The sequence below is a fragment of the Sciurus carolinensis genome, chromosome 13, assembly GCF_902686445.1.
Source record: "Sciurus carolinensis chromosome 13, mSciCar1.2, whole genome shotgun sequence".
Taxonomy (NCBI): Eukaryota; Metazoa; Chordata; class Mammalia; order Rodentia; family Sciuridae; genus Sciurus; species Sciurus carolinensis.
The window spans coordinates 62,978,791-62,998,903 of NC_062225.1; the positions used below are offsets into that span (position 1 = coordinate 62,978,791).

The window sequence follows — 20,113 nt, forward strand, 5'->3', positions numbered from 1 at the left end:
TTGTTTTTGCCTCCTGGGGAGTATGGAAACTCTATTAAAGTGATTTTTAACTAGGACCTGTGTCAACTCATTCATTCAGGGAGACTAAATATATTAACTGTTTAAGGAAAAAATCTTTCTGTGGAACCATAATCTTAATAACATTTTGTGTCTGTATAGCATTCCACACTTTACAAAGCATATTCATAAACTTTATCTTATTTTGCCTGATCTTCACAACAACCCTGTAAGGTAATAAGGTAAATACTGTCTTTTTTTTTTTTTTTTTAGGTAAGAAAACTGGAGACACAAGGAAGCCAAGTGAATTGTCTAAAACCACACAGCTATTTAGCAGCAGAGCCAGGACTAGAACCTAGAGCTCCTGACACCCAATCAGACACTCTTTGCACTAAAGCACACTGTCTTCTTTCTTGACTTTGAGGACACTAAGGACTAGGTTTTAGTTGGCTCTCCTGGGCAGAGGTAGGAGATGCAGAGTATATTTAAAGAGAACAGGAGTTTTCCACATCTCAGTAGCCAAATAAAACAGGGTTGTGTCCAGGTATGGTGGCACATGCCTGTAATCCCAGCAACTCGGGAGTCTGAGACAGGAGGATTGAAAGTTCCAGGCCATCGTGGGCAACTTAGTAAGACTGTCTCAAAATAAAAAATTAAAAGGGATGGGGATATAGCTCAGTGTCAGAGCACCCCTGGGTTCAATCCCTAGTACCACCAAAAGCAGGGAGGGTTTGTAGGGTTTATCTTTTTCAACAAAAATTCCCCCTCCTTCTCCCACCTCAAACACACATATTCATATACACATGCACACACATATATACTCATACAAATATGCATGCATGCACATAAACATTTGCACAAACTTTAAGACCCACATACAGCCTGTGCCCACCTGCACTCTGCACAAAACTCTCTCTCTCTAGGAGTTCCAGTAATCTAAGCCTTCTACGTCTTTACAAAGAAATTTTTGTCCAAAATCAGAAATAAGCAATGGGAACTTTTGGCATATTTGAAAATTTTACTGACACGTACTGCTAGGGAAAAGTTCTTTTTTAAAAACTGGTTTCATTTGATACTTGCTTGGTGTCTCTTCTTAAACTGACTTGACTTCTCTCTTACAATGTTAGGGGATGAAATTTGTTGCCCAATATGTGTAATTAACAGTTTCTAATATATTGTTATTTGGTATGTCTGTTAAACAGTCACAAATATATTACTCATCATTTCTCTGATATATTACTTGTTGTTTCTGATTAATGGTTTTTACTTGGCAGTTGTTGAACCCCCAATTTTCACACATCAACTAGGAAAAAACATTTTATGAACATGTGAAATGAAAACATTTTTAACAGTATAGACTATACTAATTACTTTTTTCACGTCTGACTACCTCAGATTTCCCCCACCCAACTTCTAGGTAACTTTTCAAATCTAATTCAGACACCCAATGTATCTAGGAAGGCTTTCCTGACCACCATCATACCAAGAACTTTTAGATACTCCTCCTGTAGGCTCCCACAGTCTATCATAATTATGTGTATTTGTGTCTTACTCCTACACTATGTTAGTAATCCTGGAGGACAGAACTTAGATGTTGTTTATTTCTGAATACTTAGCAATGAGCATAAAGATTAGAGCAAGGCAGGCACTTAGTTTTTTTTGTTTGTTTGTTTTGATAATTAATGAAAGGAGTCACTGAGCATCAATCTGTCCGCACTTGAAGATGAGAATAAATGGAATGGATGGGTGGCACAGGTGAAAGTTGTTACTTTCTGCCTAATCAGAAATTGCCTGTTTCAATCACATTAAGAAATTAAGCAATTTCTCAGGAAATACATGTCCTTTCATGGACATGTATTTAAACAGTTTTCAATGCCCAAAGGCTTGCAGACACCAAGGATAGGCATCAAAATGCCTCAACGTTCATTGAGACCAAAGAAGGTGGGTTTCGTTTGTTTGTTTGTTTTGTGTGTGTGTGTGTGTGTGTGTGTGTGTGTGTTGCTGGGGACTGAACCCAGGGTCTTGTGCATGCAAGGCAAGCAGAAGGTGTTTTTCGAGTCAATTCTTCTTTGATTATGATGGGACGTCCGTGTCCCATACAATACAAATAATGTGACACCCTTTTCTAATTAAAGGAAAGCAAGCAGAAATGAATTCGCTTTGCAGCAAACTTCTCAAAACCCCCAAATAGGGCAACTTGCCTCCTCCCTAACTACAAACAAGGATACTGGGAGCAGGGATTAGAGTAACTGGCACATGGTCTTCAACATCTTCACCTTTTAAACAAGGAGGGGTTCCTAACAGGCAGAGGAAGAAAGACAAGCCAGGCCTTGCGTGCAATGTTGTGAAAAAAGTACAACTCTAAGGTGCCACAGCGTAAGGAGAATGACATTACCCCTAACCCTTTCAGAGAGAGAGGAGAGAGGAAGAGAGTGGCGGGAGAAAGACAAAGAAATATGGAGACAACGTAGATCTAAAGAGTAGAGGTCTTCTCTGCCCTCACACATGCACTTGTGTGACATGCTCTGTGTTCTGTACCACGGAACGGGTGCTGCCACTAGCCTTTCAGGCCACCGAGGCACGAGCCTTTCACAGGGGCAGGCGACTTCCGAGTCCCTAGCCTGGCCTCACCCCACTTCCCTCCTCGCTAGGGGACTTCGGGCTGCCCCTGTAGATCTAGGCCCGGGGTCGCCGGCGCTGTGGGTTTCGGTTCGGTTTTACTTTACCCTCCTTACTTCCAAATAGGTCTGTTTTTCGCTTTGGGACCTCTGTTGGGGGAAGAAGGTTCGCGGCGCGCCGCGGGGTACTGCGGCGCCGGCGGCCGAGCTGTGGGGCTGCACTGCTCGCTCGGCGCGCTCGGCGCGCTCGGCCTTGAGCGGCGCGCGGCCGCCGCTGCTGCTGCGCGTGCTGTAGAGGCGCGGGGCCACGCCCTCGGCGGGCGGCGTGCGCGGGAACTCCTTGAGCGAGCGGCTCAGCGGCTTGGCCTTGCCGTGCGCCTGCGCTTGCGCCGCCGCCTCCAGCTTGTAGGCGCCGCTGCTGCTCGCCGGCGACGTGGCGCTCTTGGGCAGCGGCTGCAGCGCGTGCTCGGGCCGCTCGGCCTCCATGGCGAAGCTGACGGGACGCAGGAAACAGATGTCCAGGCTGGACTCGGAAGAGGCCGGCGAGCAGTTCTCGAAGAGGGCCGGGGCCTGGAAGGGCTCCTCGTCGTAGGGCGCAGGCAGCGCGAAGATCTCGCCGCCGTACTCGAACTCCTCGTAGCCCGCCGGCACGAAGCCGCGGGCGTCGGGCAGCAGCTCGGCGGGGGCGCGCAGGGAGCGCTCCACGTTGCCCAGCGGCTCGGCGGGAGAGGGCTCGAAGTCCATCTCGGGGATGGCCTGCAGGGGCCCGGCGAGCGCCTTCACGTCCTGCTCGGCCGCACAGAACTGCGCCGGCGCCAGCAGGCTCTCGGGCCTCTCGTGCTTTCTGCCCTCCATCTCCCAGTCGCTGGGCTTCCCGGGCTGCATGCTCTCCATCATGCTTTGCTGCTGTTGGCCTTTCTTCGCAGGGGGCATGAGGTGTCTTTAAAGGGGAAACAATACAGAAGAGGTGCGCTTATTGCTTATTCGTGCTAGCCCCTCGCTGGTAACGACTCCCCCTTCCCGTCCCAGGTGCCTGCTAAGCTCCACAAACTTCAACCGAATAATTCCCAGGAACCTCTGTCCCCAAGTGTAAGAGTAGAAATGACATCGAGGAAACGGATGCCCGGGCCCCTCAAAGGCACGAGGCACTGCGTGGAGGTGGCCCATTTTCACTCCCCTTGTGGAAGTTCTGACCCTCCCACCACCAATCAGTGTCCCAAGGCATCACTTTTAAAACGTTCTATCCTTTCTTGCCCTAGTTGACGAATACAAAATAATGGAAATTCAACTTTTGTCCGACCCATGGATCTTCACACTTAAAAAACAAGTATATTCCGAGATGAAGTAAATGTGGCATGTCTTGATAACTGTTGTGGATGGTGGCATATGGGGTTCCTTGTACTTGTGTAAGTTTAAATTTTTTATACTATTCAAAGATTTTATGGCTGTCATGCATGCTACATAAGTAAGCCCAAACTTCCACCCACAAAGCATCAATACTGTTTTAAGAGCTACCACTCTGAATATGCCCAATGTCATGGATGTTTTTTTTGGTTGGGGGGATCATGGACAGTGAATAATTTACATAGTTTATAATGTAGTATAGCATACCCATCAGATGGGACTTTCCAGTTTTGCTTTAGTTGACAGACGGATGTAAATGGTCTACTCCACACTGATTCAAAGTAGTTATTCTGCTAATTAATTCATATTTAAATTCTTACCTCAGGAATAAAAATGCAAGTGCTAACACCAGAGTATCTTACTTTGGTAATGTTAAAATTAAAATAGGTCTCACATTTATAGATGTGAAAAGAAATAGTGAAATGAAATCTTGACCTGACTCTTTTACTTTTGAAGATTGTTACTGACTTTTATTTTCTTTGCAGTGTAATGATACCCATGTTGTTCAATCTGGGATAAATTGCTAGAGATTTCATTTGGGGGCTCTTATTTGTTGCGCTTCAAGGAAGATAAAAAGCTTTTATTACTGACTCAAGAGTTGGAATAATCCACAAAGTAAATTTCCACTTTCTGCCTCTATTCCCACTCTAGGCCAGCCACTTAAAATTAGTGTCTTTCTTTTGGATCCAAGCATCTGGTCAACTACTTAGCTCTCACAGGTAGGCCTGATGGGGTAAGGAGGATGGAAGAGTTCTGGAGATCATGCTTCTATCTAGACCAGCGTACTAACCCACACAACCTGCCTGGGACCAAGGGCATTGCCATCGACCTTTCCACATCAATAGGTGCTTACGTGACAGTGGGGCCAGAACTGGGAGCAGATGGGTAGGGCTGCAGAATCTCTTCTGAGTGGATCCCACCATCTCGGACAGCCTCAGGGCCTGCAGTGGGAGAAGCATCTTGGCCAGCATTTGCACACTGGGAAGCCAGCCCTTTGTACAGCTTCGCCATGGATGACCTAACAGGATAGAAGTAATGATTCTCAGGTTGTTGTACATGGGGAAAGTGGCTCTCTGAACACACACATTATGCCAAGAAGGAAATGTCTCTCAGATAATGCTTGCTGTGAGGTGTCGGGGCACCGCGGACCCCTGGCCCTGGGTGTGGCTTGGCTGCCTGGGTGTGGCATAGCTGGCTTGGCTTACTTAGATGCGTATCCAAGATGGCACTTGGCAGGCTGCCAGTATGGTTGGCTTTTGCACAAACAACTGACATCATTTTGAGGAAGTTCCAGGAATTGGTTGAGTTCCCTCGTGGACAGTGCATGATCACTGCATGTCTGCATTTACTGCCTGTATCTGTTCATGCTCTCCCCTCGTGCTCAAAGGCTGATTGGTTACAGTACTGTATATATTGGAGTGTAAGTTCCTCAAAGAGAGAGAACAAAGAAAGAACTGAGAGGATGGGGGTGCGCGCAATAAAAGGGCTGAAAAGAACCAGGTGTCGTGTCTCTCTGGGGGCGGGGAGCGCGACAGATGGTGCCGAGACCCGGGAGCCCTAAAGATAACTCTAGAGTAAGTATAAGATAAGTATTTGATAAAGTAAATTAAACAGTAAAAAGGCCTTAAAAGTTCGCGGAAAAGCAACTAGTTAAAGTTCGCGGTGCAGCGACTAGCCATAAAAGTTCGCGGAACAGCGACTAGTTATAAAGGTTCGCGGAGCAGCGACTAGTTATAAAGGTTCGCGGTGCAGCGACTAGCTATAAAAGTTCACGGAACAGTGACTAGCCAAGGGGTTTTATGTTATCTGTGTGTATAAAGTGATAGTAGATTTTCTGTGTAGTAAGTGTCTTTGTTACATCAATTGCGTGGCTTGTTTGTGTGCTTGAAGCTCTTAGTGCTGTAAGATTTAATCATAGGAACAGAACTGTCTGGGACTGGAATGCAGCAGCCTCTTAGGGAGTTGTTGGGGAATCACGAACGCCGCTGAAGGCAGAACAGCTTGAGCATTCCTTGATACCATAAAAAAGGTCTCTCCGTGGTTTTTAGATAAAGGGTTGTTAAATATTCCTCAGTGGAAGCACCTGGGAGAGGATCTACGCATAACAAAAAAGCAAAAGCTGTTACCTGTTGGAACTTTAGCCATTTGGTCCCTGATTAAATCTTGCTTACAACATAAAGATAAACAAAATCTAAAGGGACCCCTGGAAGAGGGAAGTCAGGTTTTAGAAGAGATTAAAGAGAAACGGTTCTGTTCTCAGAACTCAGAAAGAAATAATAACTCAGAAGGGAAAGATTCAAAAGAGGAATTTTCAGGGGGGGAGCTAGAAAGGACATTTGGGAAGCTAACAATGCAGTCTAAGCGCCCTATTAATGATGACATTGACACCGGTGAAGACTCGAGACCTGTGGGCAATAGTTAAAAAACACTCTTTTGTGGAGCCTCTGACTGAGGGCAGTCAGGTTTTGGAGAAAATATAAGAGAAAAGGTCTAAAACATCAAAAAGGGCGTCAATAAGATCAGGGACAAACAAAAATAAAAATAAAAGTGGGTGTAAGGAACAACTTGTTAGAAAGAGGAAAATCAGTTTAGGGGAGGGTCCCCCTAGGCAGAGAGCTCAGCAGCTCCATTCCTTAAAAAATAATGTTTTGTGATTTTCTGCATTCAAACCTAACCTGATTTCTCAACCAGGTAAAAAAGGGTTAAAAAGTCCTGGGTAATCCTCCCTCCCCCTGCCTGGCCTTGCTGAAGCCACATTGGAATGTAACTACAGCGTCTCAAGGAGAAAAGGGGGGTAGTCTGAAGATAAGAAAAAAAGAAAAAAAAAAAAAGAAAAAGAAAAAAAAAGGTGTTCGTTTTAAACTCCTGGGCCGCTACACAGAAGTAATTCATTTTCCAGGATTCTTGTTTTGTTTTGTTTTTTCTTTAATGCTGTATTTTTGAGCTCATAATTTTGATCCTACATACCTAGGTTAATGATTTTATTTTTAATCAGTTCTATTTTTTATTCAACTGAAGTTTTTGAACATCTGTTTCATTGCAATGAACATTTACCTATAAAGTTACAAGGCCTTTGATTTTGTGTTATGTGTTATGTTGTGCTGTCTAATGTCATGTTTTGTCTGCGTCAATACTGAGCGCTCTTAAAATTAAAATTTAAAAATGGATCCAAATACTTTTATTCACGTGATTTAAAAGGGTTCAATTTAAATTGGGTAAACTAATAAAAGTAAAATGTCTTTAAAAAATAACTCACAACTCTCTAGGTGGTTAAGCTAATAAAATATTGATGTTAATAATATGTCTAATATCAATTGCTTCTAGGACTTTTCTTCAACAGGAAAGAGGCAGCAGATCCTGTTCAGGACACTTGTCTGATATCTTGGTTTTTATAAAATAAATAAATTGGAGTTAACATGTATGGGATTACTCAAATGTGTTTGTAGAGACGTCTGGTTAATTTACAAAGTTGAAATGCTAATTGTTAAATAACATCAAGTACTTTTAACTCCTTAAATTACATGGGGTAACATACTTAAACATTATTGGTGCTTTCATAGGTTGGTAAATAAAAGGGTTTAAAATTGCTTTGTGTCATCACTAAACTAAAAACAAGGTTACTAAAAGTTATGTCCTAACAAGTGGAATTCTATATATAAAGGGTCCCAAAAGTTTCAACTGTGTTTCAATTAAGAGTACTATAAATAACAGAATATTTAATCTTATTAAAATAGAGTGATTTATCTAAATTCAGAAATTTCATAAGAGTTGTATCAGAATGTAAACAAAAAGGGGTCAACAGATAGGAAAGAGAAAATAAAAGGTTCTAGATTTGGAAATATATTTAATAAAAAGGAAAAGAAAATGTTTCTGGATAAGAAAGTCTGTGTGTAATAAAGGGCAAGTTTCAACAAGTCTGTGTGTAACTAAGTTGGTTGTGTGTATGTGAGACAGCTAAAGCTATTTAAGGTTTTTCCTAAGGTGAAATACTAATGTTCTGATATAAGCCAAAGTTTAATCTATATGGTAAAATGACATGGTAAAATGACAAGGATTTCTTAGAAACACTAATTTACTCTTAACTTTGTGTCTCTTAAGTTTTATTCTTTAGAACAATTGTCTTAAAAATAGGGGTTTATACAATTATGGTTAAGCAACTGTTAAAGATTGTACTACGTTATAAAGTCTTAATTTTTCTTTAAAAACTAAAATTGGTAAGAACCAATTCCTCACTAAAATTAAAATAACTCTAACCACAAATGTACCTTATAACCCACAAAAACAAGGTATTGTTGAACATACACATCTCACCCTCAAAAATACTCTTTATAAACAAAAAGGGGGAATAGAGGAGACCTTCAGGTCCCCTAAAGATAAACTTTCTCTTTGTCTCTTTGTTTGGGGTTTTTTAACTCTGGGTAATAAGGGTAACCTGGTGCTTTACTGGAGCTGCGGCTCAGTTTGTGTGTTTCCACGGAATAAACTAACTTACAACCTCTTTTTAGTCTCTTAGGAGGAACAGTTCAACTATGTAACAAAACAACTGCTTCTCTCAATTGTACTTCAAATTTGTGCTATCTCTCAATGTTAAAATGCTTCTAGGTTCCTGCTGGCAGACTTAATGTGTGTTCCTACCTTCCTACCAGTCCCAGTCTCTGTTACAGATACAGAATTGCCAGTGTTACTATCAAGAAACAGGAGAGAATTTGGCATCACAGCGGCTATGGTCACTACAATAGTGGTTTCTGCAACAGCAGCAGTAGCAACTGCCATACCTACAGCAACAACAGTCAATCACTTGGCCGAAAATACAGCTGCAGCCTTACAGACTAAAGAGACCCTAAACCAACATCTAACAGCAGACATACTCCTTATAAATCAAAGAGTGGACTTACTACAAGAACAAGTGGACATATTACAAGAACTTTTGGGACTGGGATGTGTTTACTCTTTAAGAGCTGTTTGTGCTACCCCCATTGTATATGATAATTCCAGCACCGCAGCTGGGTTATCTAAAAAATTGTCAGCCTATCTTACTTCTACTTGGTCGTCTCAATTTGATAATCTTACCTCACGACTTAGGGCTAAAATTGTCAAAGTTAATTCTACTAGGGTACAAATTGCTTCTATGTCTGAGCTGGCTAAATGGTTTTCTTCTGCTTTCAATTTTGTAAACAGTGGGCAAGCCTTGGCACTTTGGGGTTTTTACTCCTCTTTGGTATCTTTTTCCTCACCCGCCTGGTTGTACAACTACGAGCCACCCAACAGATGGACCAGATTATTTTTCATCAGGCCATGACTGCCCTAGAGGCCGGCAGTTCCCCACAAGTATGGCTCTCGATGCTGGACCGGTAGTCAAAGATGGGTAAGGAAGGAGGTGACACTGTACCAACCTAAGACAGGAGCTGTAGCATGCTCTGCAGTTATCCAATGACGGGTAAGGACGGTGGTCGACCACTCCGCCTAAGACAGGCACGGTCCCGAGCCTTTTTCTTGTAAAAGAAAAAAGGGGGAACTGTCGGGGCACCGCGGACCCCTGGCCCTGGGTGTGGCTTGGCTGCCTGGGTGTGGCATAGCTGGCTTGGCTTACTTAGATGCGTATCCAAGATGGCACTTGGCAGGCTGCCAGTATGGTTGGCTTTTGCACAAACAACTGACATCATTTTGAGGAAGTTCCAGGGATTGGTTGAGTTCCCTCGTGGACAGTGCATGATCACTGCATGTCTGCATTTACTGCCTGTATCTGTTCATGCTCTCCCCTCGTGCTCAAAGGCTGATTGGTTACAGTACTGTATATATTGGAGTGTAAGTTCCTCAAAGAGAGAGAACAAAGAAAGAACTGAGAGGATGGGGGTGCGCGCAATAAAAGGGCTGAAAAGAACCAGGTGTCGTGTCTCTCTGCGGGCGGGGAGCGCGACAGTGAGGGTTTCTCTTTCTCCAGGGCCCTCTAAAACCAGGTTGCTTACATACTGGGGTACAAGCTGGTAGCTGTGCCCAAGTATGGATGTTGATTAACTGGCTGAAAAGAGACTGGGGGCAGGGGATGGTATAGAGAGACCTTCTAGTAGAGGACCCCTGGCTTAAAAGAGCACCTTTTCTGATCAGAAGCCTGACAAATAATTCTATTTTCCTTCAGGTGGGTTGGGATAAGATTGAAGGAAATCCAGGTCATCAGGAAGCTCTGGAGCCCAGATGTTCTCTAATCAAACCTTCTGTTTCTTCACATTGTGAAATCTATTCAAACTCCTCCTCACATCACTTGCTTTACTTTCATCCATAGCACTTATTAATATCTAACTTATTTGTTCACTGTCCAACTCTAAAAAATAAGCTCCATATGGCAGGGATTTCTGACCATTTTGTTCATTGCAATGTATTCAGTGTGTAGAACAGTACCTCAAACAACAGGGGCTCAGATAATGTTTGTTAGATTAATGCAGGAAACCATCTTCTCACCCTTAAACTGCAACTTTGTACCTGAGAAGTTTAGGGAAACAACTGTTTTTTAGGTGGTTAACGTGAGAGAGCATTAGAGTGAAAATGCTCATTTTCTAAAGTAATTTCCACAGTTACAGGTGTCTCCCTCCTGTACCTGCCTGGGCATCTCTCCTTCTACCTCAGCCACATAACACACAATGTGGTTACTTGTGACAGATAGCTACATTGACTGGTCTACATCACCTATTCTCAGAACCCTTTGACAGACCTTTCCGATTGTACCATCAGAAACTTACTTCTTGAGCTTTTTCCGTTTCTGAATAAGCAAATCTTCATTGCACTGAAACAGCAGGGTGTAGTGTGAGATGAATACTCGGAGACGCTGAACGCACACCAGTAGTAGGTAATAGTCAGGGTGTTCCTGCTCTGTGAACTTCAGAACATTCTGCACAGAGAGAAAATGGAAGCAACATTGTTTAAGTAGAAGGAAAAGTTGTTTTGTCTCTTCTGCATCTTACCCTGGATCTATTGTAAGTTTGAACCATTTAGTCAAAACAACAATAATACATATGACCCATCTATTATGCGGGAAAGTCAAATTTGCTGTTCTCTGTTCCCGATTCCAAGGGAAAATAAGTCCTTACAGTTCCACCTGGAAAGTTAGAAGGATCTACTTATCAGTTCTCTGGGATAACAGAGGCATTCTAACAATCACTATAATTAATGTCTTAATTCAAATGAGTCAGACTACTGATGAGAACGTTAGGCAGGTGGAGGTGGGTGGTGGATGGATGATTACATCACACCTGGCCTGGTAGTCCCTCCTATTACACTGCTTGCTGCTATTGTTTGTTCCCTATGGATTCATGTTCTGGAAGCTTGACAGAGTCGTATTAAAAGATGGTAGGACCTTTGAGAGGTGGGGCTTAGTGAGATGTGATTGGGTGATGACCACATTCTTGAAGGGATTAATGCTGGTCTTATGAAGATTTTTAGTTCTCATGAGAGTGAGTTGTTATAAGTAAGCCTGGACCCACGCTCCTCACCCTGCTTCCTCTCACAAACCTTGGGATCCTCATTCCTGTATATTCTAATACTTGTAAGACCACCATGTGACACTATCTGCTATGAGGCCCTCACCAGAAGCTAATATCAGCACAGTGCTCTTGGACCTCCAAAACCATGAGCCCAAATAAACCTCTTTCCTTTATAAAGTTTCTAGCCTCAGGTATTTTGGTATAGTAACACCAAATGTACTGATATACTTATTGTGCTATGGTAGGTGCATGTGACTTGACTTTGCTAAAGCTAACATTGGTTTAATACTTATTGTTGTTAGGAACTAAGCCATTTACATATATTACCCTGTTTAATTTTTACCACAACCTAGTTAGGTATAATTACTACCTCTATTTAACAAATAAGGAAATTGGGGGTACAGAGAAACTAAGTGATCTTCACTAGATCACACATTTAGTAAGTAATAGAGGAAGCCTTTGGACTTAAATCACAGGATAGAACTATGGATTATTAACCATATTCTAATACTTGTAAGACCTGAACTAGGGATTATTAACCATATTCTAATACTTGTAAGACCTGAACCTAGTTTTTCACCACTAGATTTGAATTTAGGCATATTACTTCTTTGGCCCTCCATATCCTCATCTAAAAAATGGTTAACAATGATTCCTATCCTATGAGATTCTTGAAAGAATAAGATAATTATTGTGAGAAAATGATATGGACTTAAAGTCATACACAATTAAAAAATCTTCTCAATGTCAACTGACTTCTCAATGGACTGCTTCCATCTAAGATTAATCACAAGTATTTCTAAGGTACTTTTGCTGAATTACTTCAAAGACCAGTCAGCAGTTAAACGAGAACAGATGGGTGGTTGGAAGAAGAGGGACTAATAAGAGGCTGGTAAGTCTCTCAGCTGTACTTCCTCCAATATGCCTCAAACTTTCTTCAATATGAAGAAGTCAGCTCATCAGCTTCTTCATGCCTCTTCTGTGAAATAAAGTATAAGCACTGTAAAATAAAACCTTTGACTTGAGCCAAGTAAAAGTAATCAGGATAGCAATCAAGTGGGCAGGTTAAATAGAAATTTAGACCCCAGAAGATGACATTTAGATGACTGTAGAGCCAAAGCGGATGGCACTGAGTATGTGCTTGGATCCTGGACCACCACAGGGTGACATCACTAGTAAATAAAGATAAAACTCAAAGGCAGGCATCATGATTCAAGATATATTTGAAGATAGAGACTTTTAGCTTATACCATAGAGTATGATGAGTTATGGGGTAGTCATAACAATCTAAGCTTTGTAAACACTTAGAAATAGTAATGCTCTCTTGAGCCTTTACAGTATAAGTTGGAAGCCAAAAATAATAGTTCAGTATGAGAATCAATTTGATGGCTCGCCTAGTCACGCTTACCTGCAGATGTATCAGATATTCAGGGATCCGCTGGACTATGTGAAAAAACAGTGTGTAGATGTCAGATTTAATCTCTTCATCACCCTGAATGAAAGAAAGGTGGAATCATTCTTCAGTGTTCCTCCAGCTCTGGCGGCAGAACCCCAGAGTCAGTTGCACCAGAGAAGAAAGGATTTATGCCCAGAGCATTCTCTTTCCAAAGATCACCATGAAGCATTGATCATTCATTGAGAAAGCCACATGTCCAGGGACATGCCCAAGAAGACAACTCTTCTTCAGCAGGGAGCATATCATACATGTCTTTGGAATCCACTTAAATTTCCAAACTACATTTTCCTTCCCCATTTCCATCTTAGTACAGAACTAGATAGAAATGGGCACTTAAATTATATTTGAGTTCAATTAATTCATTAAGGTTCTCCAGCAAGTAATCATTACAATGGTTTACTAACAGGCTGTAAGGGTGGCTTAGAGTCTCATGAGAGTGGGAGGGAAATGTGATTAGAAATTGGTCATTTGGTCTGGAAGCTGAAAATATGTTGGAATTTCTCTGTGTGCCTTTTCTTCCCTTCCTTTCTCCTTCCCAGACATTTGCTTAATGCTAACTTGTGATAGTCATTACACTAGGTTGGGAGTAGGGGTGAGGAGTTTGAAGTAGAAAGCAAGACAGAGCCTCTTATCTCTTGTGAGACTTGATTAACTCTCAGCTTTGGGACTTCTGATACTGTTTTTTCCTAGTGACCTAAAATAAACAGAAGTGTTATATACATATACATGCTTATTGATCACCTCATATATCACCACAGCAGTAGTGCTTAAAGCAACCTAACTACAGTCACTTTATGATCTTATAAACTGACAAATGATGATTTGAATTTAATATGGAGATTCACATCTTCCAAACCTGAAACACACACACACACACATCTTCCAAACCTGAAACACATACAGACACACACACACACACACACACACACACACACACACACACAGCATAAAAGCTGCAGCCTGATGAGTTCTAGAACACCTATTTACTTTGCCTATAGTTCCAATGGAGTGGAACAGAGGACCAATAAAGCAGGGCAAGGACCAAAGCAACAGCAGTGACCTTGAGTAGGTTCTGTAAGCCCCAGGAAGTGTGTCAGTGACTCTGTTTAGGCATTCCCTTAACCTGGAAAACAGGTCCAGAGTATACGTGCTATATTGACTGGGTGGAACAGCAACATTGCATAGATGTTGTGCCAGTAAAAAAAAAAAAAAAAAACAGCACAAGTTAATAGAGTTAACTTACCTCCTTCAGAACAACAACATGAACCAATGAGATGCATTCAGGCAAATCCCTCAGATAGGCAACATAATAATCCAAGAAGTTATTCTTTAAAACAAAAACAAAAATGCATGGTAAGAACCTCAAAACAGGAATGATGATATATTTATAAAGCTATGTATAGTGAAAAGGAGTACTTTGCAAAGATTCTTTTAATCATTCATTTCATATGTTCTTTAATGTCTTTTGGAAGTTTATGTTTATCTTTTTCATAAATCTTTTTGGTTTTAGTATAAACATCACCACAATTGGGGAACCAAAACTCAATAGCCCTACCTCAATGACAGTGAAATAATAAGCTAAGGGCAGAATGAGGGTCTTAAAACTGAAAAAAAGTATTTTTAAATTGTTAAATGATAAAGATGCTTATTCTGTTTTTATAATTCATTTTTATTTAATTATCTACATCCAAATAAAAACTTTGCCCAACCCTCCTCATATTATCTAGACCAGTGGTTCTCAATATTTTCAACTACCTGCATATTTTCAACTGCATATTCACCTTTACAATTTCCCCTTAGGAAAACATGGTTTCCAAAGCAATATTCCCATAGATATAACAATTCTTAGCCCCAGAAATCACAGTGAATACAAACAAGTGAAAGTGATATTGGAGAAACAGCATTATCCCTACTTTCTTCTATACAACTAAATAATTTGTAAACATTGTGTTGTTACCTGCATTTGAGAATCATTGACATACAGAGGTTGATTACAGGCAAAAACTGATTTTCAGTTCAATTTTAAGTAGACCACACAATATTTTAAAAATAAGAAAAATTTACACAAAATCCTGGATTGCTCACTTCTCTTAAAATACATATTTAGCAACTCTAGTCTTTTTTTCCTGAATGATAACAGGATAAAAACTGTGCAGTTATTTCTTGTAGTAAAACATATGCAATTGAGTGCAATTCCCACTGGTCCATACTGTATACATTTAGCCCACGTCTTTCATTTATGTCACTATCTGACCCTGCAGACATTTGAGTTTGTAGCCTTGGTATGGATCATATTTTCTTTCTAAAACATTACAGAAATTTCAAAACTTAACACCCTTTCTCCAAGGAAGTGAAAACGAAAGACATTCACAACAAGTAGCCACCCATTATACTTTTAAAAATCTTTAAAGAATGAAAATTATGTGTGAAAATATATATACATATACACTCATATACTTATTTTACATGTACATTTGTATATGCATGAGTATATATACATAAGCACATACAATCATATATACTTACACACATATACACATACACATGCATTTTCAATGAAGTCAGTTCTAGTACAAAATAAAGTTATGAAGACCAAACAGGATTCCAGTCACACAGATATCCCACTACTCAGCAAGCTGGGTGATTACAGAAAAGTCTTTAAGTCTCTCCAAGCCTTATTAATTAATTGTAGAATAAGGAAGTTAGACTAGATATCAGTAGTTCTTCTAGTTCTGAAATTCACTCTTTCTGGATTCTCCATTAAGAGAAGACAGATGATTGGGCTGGGGTTGTGGCGCAGTGGTACAGCACTTGCCTGGCATGTGTGAGGCACTGGGTTCAATTCTCAGCACCACATATAAATAAATAAATAAATAAATAATAAAGTAAAGGTCCATCAACAACTAAAAAAAATATTTACAAAAATGAGAAGCAGATGAGGGAGACACAGATTAATATAATTAAAATTATAGAGGGGGATAAAAAATGCCTTACCTCATCATTTGTTAGTTTAAGAAATAAATCTCCAAGAACTCCTTGGCGTGGCCATTTCAGGACCCTTTCCTGCAGAGCATGAAGCAAGTCCAGGTGCTGCTGGACAATGTACCGTAAAGATCCAGGGAAGAGGCTTGAAACAGACAGAGAAAGAAACACATGCCAGGTGTAGAGAAGAAAGACCCTACAAGCATTAATGCAGGGACTGGGGATGTGGCTACATGGTAAGCACTTCCCTGGCATGCACGAGCCCTGGATTCAACCCCTAGCATGGGGGCAGGGGTGGGGATAAATGCAGCATGTCACATTTTCATAGTCCTCTGAAATACTATGAGTTACAGGTCAGCATTTAGGATTTAAAAAATTTTTGTTATACCTTAGCTGATACCTTCACACTGTAAAAAGGCCTCATTCCTGATGACCCTTATACAAATAGGTATTGATCAAATAATAAGAGCATGTCACTCAAGTGACCTCTTTAAAGTTAACCTGGTAAACTCTTATTTATAGTACCTGAGAGTGGAAATTCTAAGGAAAGCTTTTTTTGATGTTTTAAAGTTTTTCCAATTTAATATGCAAGTAATCTATTCTAATTTGTGCTGTAGATGACAGCACCTAAGGTGGCACTTGGTTATTCTTGGCTACTAGGTAGGAGACTGCTATTTAGGTAAGTAGGAAAATTTGTCTAAACCTGGCAATTAAATACTTAAGGAGTTGTGGGGCAATGAGAGGGTCTCTTTTCCCAATTCTTTCAGTTGCCAAGAGTCAGGCTGGGCAAAGACAAGGTCTTGCCTGCAGAGGCTGGAGACCAGGGCTGTCCTGCTACTCCCTGGAGTTTCAGATTCTCTTTCCTACCCTCAAATCTCTTTCCTGTACCTCTTAATATGCCTCATTTTTTCCCCAGAGGAAGTGAAGGGAGAAAGAAAGAAGTCAGAAAAGGATGGAGTGGAAAAGAGAGATAGAAAAAGAATCACAGGAGGAAGAAAAAAGGAGACTGGATGGAGAAGGGTGGGGTAATCGGGGGCCTTATAGGAATGAGGAAAGAACAAACAAAGGACAAAGGAGTTTTGCTGGACTATAGCAAGGATTTGCACTGTCTTGGTGACTCAGGTAAATTGAATGTAGGTTCCCTGTGCTTTCAACACAGCAGATTTAACAAAGATGAAAGTGATGGCCTACTTGTCACTGAGAGCTGAACTTATTTAAATACTTCCTCAGGTTCTAATGGGAGCAAATTAGTGGACAACTGGGATGATATGCCAACAAGCAGAACTTTGCCAGAGAAGTAGAAAGGACACCAGATTGAGAGGAGGTTTTTTTCAACCCATTTCTAAGTAAAGACTTCCCTTTGACTGTAACTCAGAGAAGACACACAAACCAGAATAGGGTACCAAGCTCCCTATGAAAGATACAAACTATGATGGTTAACCTGGATTGTCAACTTGATTGGATTAAGAAATGCCTAAAATTAAGAGACTTCTGGGTATGTCGATGAGGGTATTTCCAGAGATGATTGTCATGTGGAAGAGCAAACCAAAGGGTGAGACCTGCCCTGAATGTAGGTGGTCCAGTCCAATAGGCTGGGGACCTGGATAGAAAAAGGATGGAAGAAGGAGAAAATCAATGCAGATGAAAACTCATTCTTCTTGAGCAGGTGCTTGGATGGCTGCTGAGATCCCCTGAGGACATTGGACTTCAGCTCCTTCACTCTTCCAAAGCAAACTCTGACCAGCGGTCTCCAGAGAGTTTCCAGGCCTCTAGTTGTATACTGGGGCTGCATCATAGGTCCCTCTTCTTAGACTCCAGCTTCTTGGACTGAGTAGTTACTGATTTCTCCAGTTTTCCACTCTACAGTTGACCATTGTGGGACTATTCAGCTTCTGATCCTGTAAGCCAATCTAACAAATCCCCTTTTTATAATCAGATGGATGGATAGAAAGGTAGATAGATAGATAGATAGATAGATAGATAGATAGATAGATAGATAATAGATCCTGTTGGTTGTTCCTCTACTGAATCCTGACTAATATACAATTCCCTTCCATTCCATTTCCTTCATCTTCTGTTCGATGAGTCCCCACATATACAAAGCTTCCTAATCCTAAACATCAGACAAGAGGTTCTTGGACATGAAAGCAAAGGCACACTGAAAGGTAGACTCACCTTTAGATCTGATTAATGTGAACTGAGCAGGTATTTAGCAAGAGCGAAAAAACAAAAACAAAAACTAGAGGCTAGAAACTTCCCAGAACCCTGAAGGAGAGGTGAGAGGGTTAGATAAACTGCGTTGGTGTCAGGAAGGGAAAATCAATGGCCAGATGTGGTAGGAAGGAACTGTGAGAATCCAGGTGGCCACTGAGAGAAGGTGAAGCCCAGCCCAGAACCTTCTTTATTGGTCACAGTTTTACATGTGTCCCATTTGTCGTCCTTATTGTTATTTATTACTTTATATTATGTTCCCCTCAGTTTTGCAGTAATATAATCCTTGAAAATAATCAAGACACGTGTGAGTGTGTCAGGGAATATTTCCTCACTTCAGTCATTTGGATAGGAGGAGCACTGTGTTTTGGTGACAGGGTGGATTGTTGGCAGCTGCAAAGTCAAGCAAAATTGGAGGCACGGTAGGGAGCAGAAAAACGTAATTAGGGGCTCCCCTATCCATTCATTTGGATTGACCTTTGCCTCAATTGTTCTGGATTATTACATCTTTATTACATTAGTCTTTCTTACCAATTCTTACTTTTTTCCTTCCTGCTCTCTCTTAACAGAGTGAGCAGAGAGGGAAATAGAAAATCTACACTATGAACAAGTATAGATAGAGGAGTATAACATTAGGGCTAATAACTGTTACAATTCATTACCTATACTTTGGAAGCACTGCCCCATGACACAGGTGCACACACCTGCACACCTACATATACACACTCTTACATATGACCTGGTACTACAGGAGCACCTGAGCAAGAGTTTTGTCATTCCAGTGTCATTTATCCAATGGCCACGTAATGCTCAGACTCACCACATCGATTTCCTTGTACTTCTATGAGACCTGTGATCCATGGGGACATGCAGACGGCAACAGGGAGCAATGCCTGTAAGTTCTTTTTTTAATGATTTGTTCTTTCTAGAGATACGTGACAGTGGAGTATATTTGGACATGTTATACATACTTAGAATAAGTATAACTTGTTCCAGTTAGGATCCCATTCTTGTGGTTATACATGATGTGGAGTTACACTGGTCATGTTTTCATATATAAGGATAGGAAAGTTCTGTCCAATTTATTCTACTGTCTTTCCTATTCCCATCCTCTCTCTCTTCCTTTCATTCCCCTTTGTCTAATCCAAAGAACTTCTAATCTTCCCCTCTCTCGTTGTGGGTTTGCATCCATATATCAGAGACAACATTCTGCCTTTGGTTTTTGAAGGACTGACTTATTTCACTTAGCTTGATAGTCTCCAGTTCCATCCATTTACCAGCAAATACCATAATTTCATTCTTTTTTATGACTGAGTAATATTTCATTGTGTAAATGTAGCACATTTTCTTTATCCATTCATCTGTTGTAGGGCACCTAGGTTGGTTCCATAGTTTAGCTATTGTGAATTGATGTGGCTGTGTCACTGTAGTATGCTCTTAAAGTTCTTTTTTATTTTAATATTTTTAGTTTTAGATGGACACAATACCTTTATTTTATTTTTTTAAATTTTTTGCGGTGCAGGGGATTGAACCCAGGGCCCTGTGGTTGCAAGGCAAGCACTCTACCAACTGAGCTATATCCCCGGCCCCCCTTTATTTTATTTATTTATTTTCTTGTGGTACTGAGGATTGAATCTAGTGCCTTACACATGTTAGGCAAGTGCTTTGCCAATGAGCTACAACCCCAACCTGCTCTTTAAGTTCTTAACAGACATATCAGAGATGCCGCTGGCCCTGGAGACTATACTGTTACCTGCTGAGAACCTAAGTTTGAAACTTGCCAGGTGTTACTTACTATAATTGCTTATTCTTTTTTTGGTGGGGGGTGCAGGGTATTGGGGATTGAACCCAGAGGTGCTTAATCACTGAGCCACATCCCCAGCCCTTTTTAATATTTTATTTAGAGACAGGGTCTCGCTGAGTTGCTTAGGGCTTTGCTATGTTACTGAGGCTGGCTTTGAACTCAAAAT

General features: G+C 41.0%; 1 protein-coding gene across 13 annotated transcripts in view; it reads right to left on the bottom strand.

Moving 5' to 3' along the window:
- The window catches only part of Arhgef33 (Rho guanine nucleotide exchange factor 33), a 116,404-nt gene that overhangs the window by 49,072 nt on the left and 47,219 nt on the right, over positions 1 to 20,113 (bottom strand). For 11 of the 13 annotated variants that reach the window (XM_047523082.1, XM_047523077.1, XM_047523079.1 and 8 more), the window contains 6 exons: positions 15,945 to 16,077; positions 14,194 to 14,277; positions 12,903 to 12,986; positions 10,754 to 10,902; positions 4,873 to 5,037; positions 2,724 to 3,555 (listed from right to left, as the gene is read on the bottom strand). In XM_047523082.1, the coding sequence (XP_047379038.1) occupies positions 2,724 to 3,555; positions 4,873 to 5,037; positions 10,754 to 10,902; positions 12,903 to 12,986; positions 14,194 to 14,277; positions 15,945 to 16,077 (1,447 nt within the window). The remainder of the gene's footprint in view (positions 1 to 2,723; positions 3,556 to 4,872; positions 5,038 to 10,753; positions 10,903 to 12,902; positions 12,987 to 14,193; positions 14,278 to 15,944; positions 16,078 to 20,113) is intronic. The other 2 variants (XM_047523080.1, XM_047523091.1) reach the window with 1 other exon arrangement.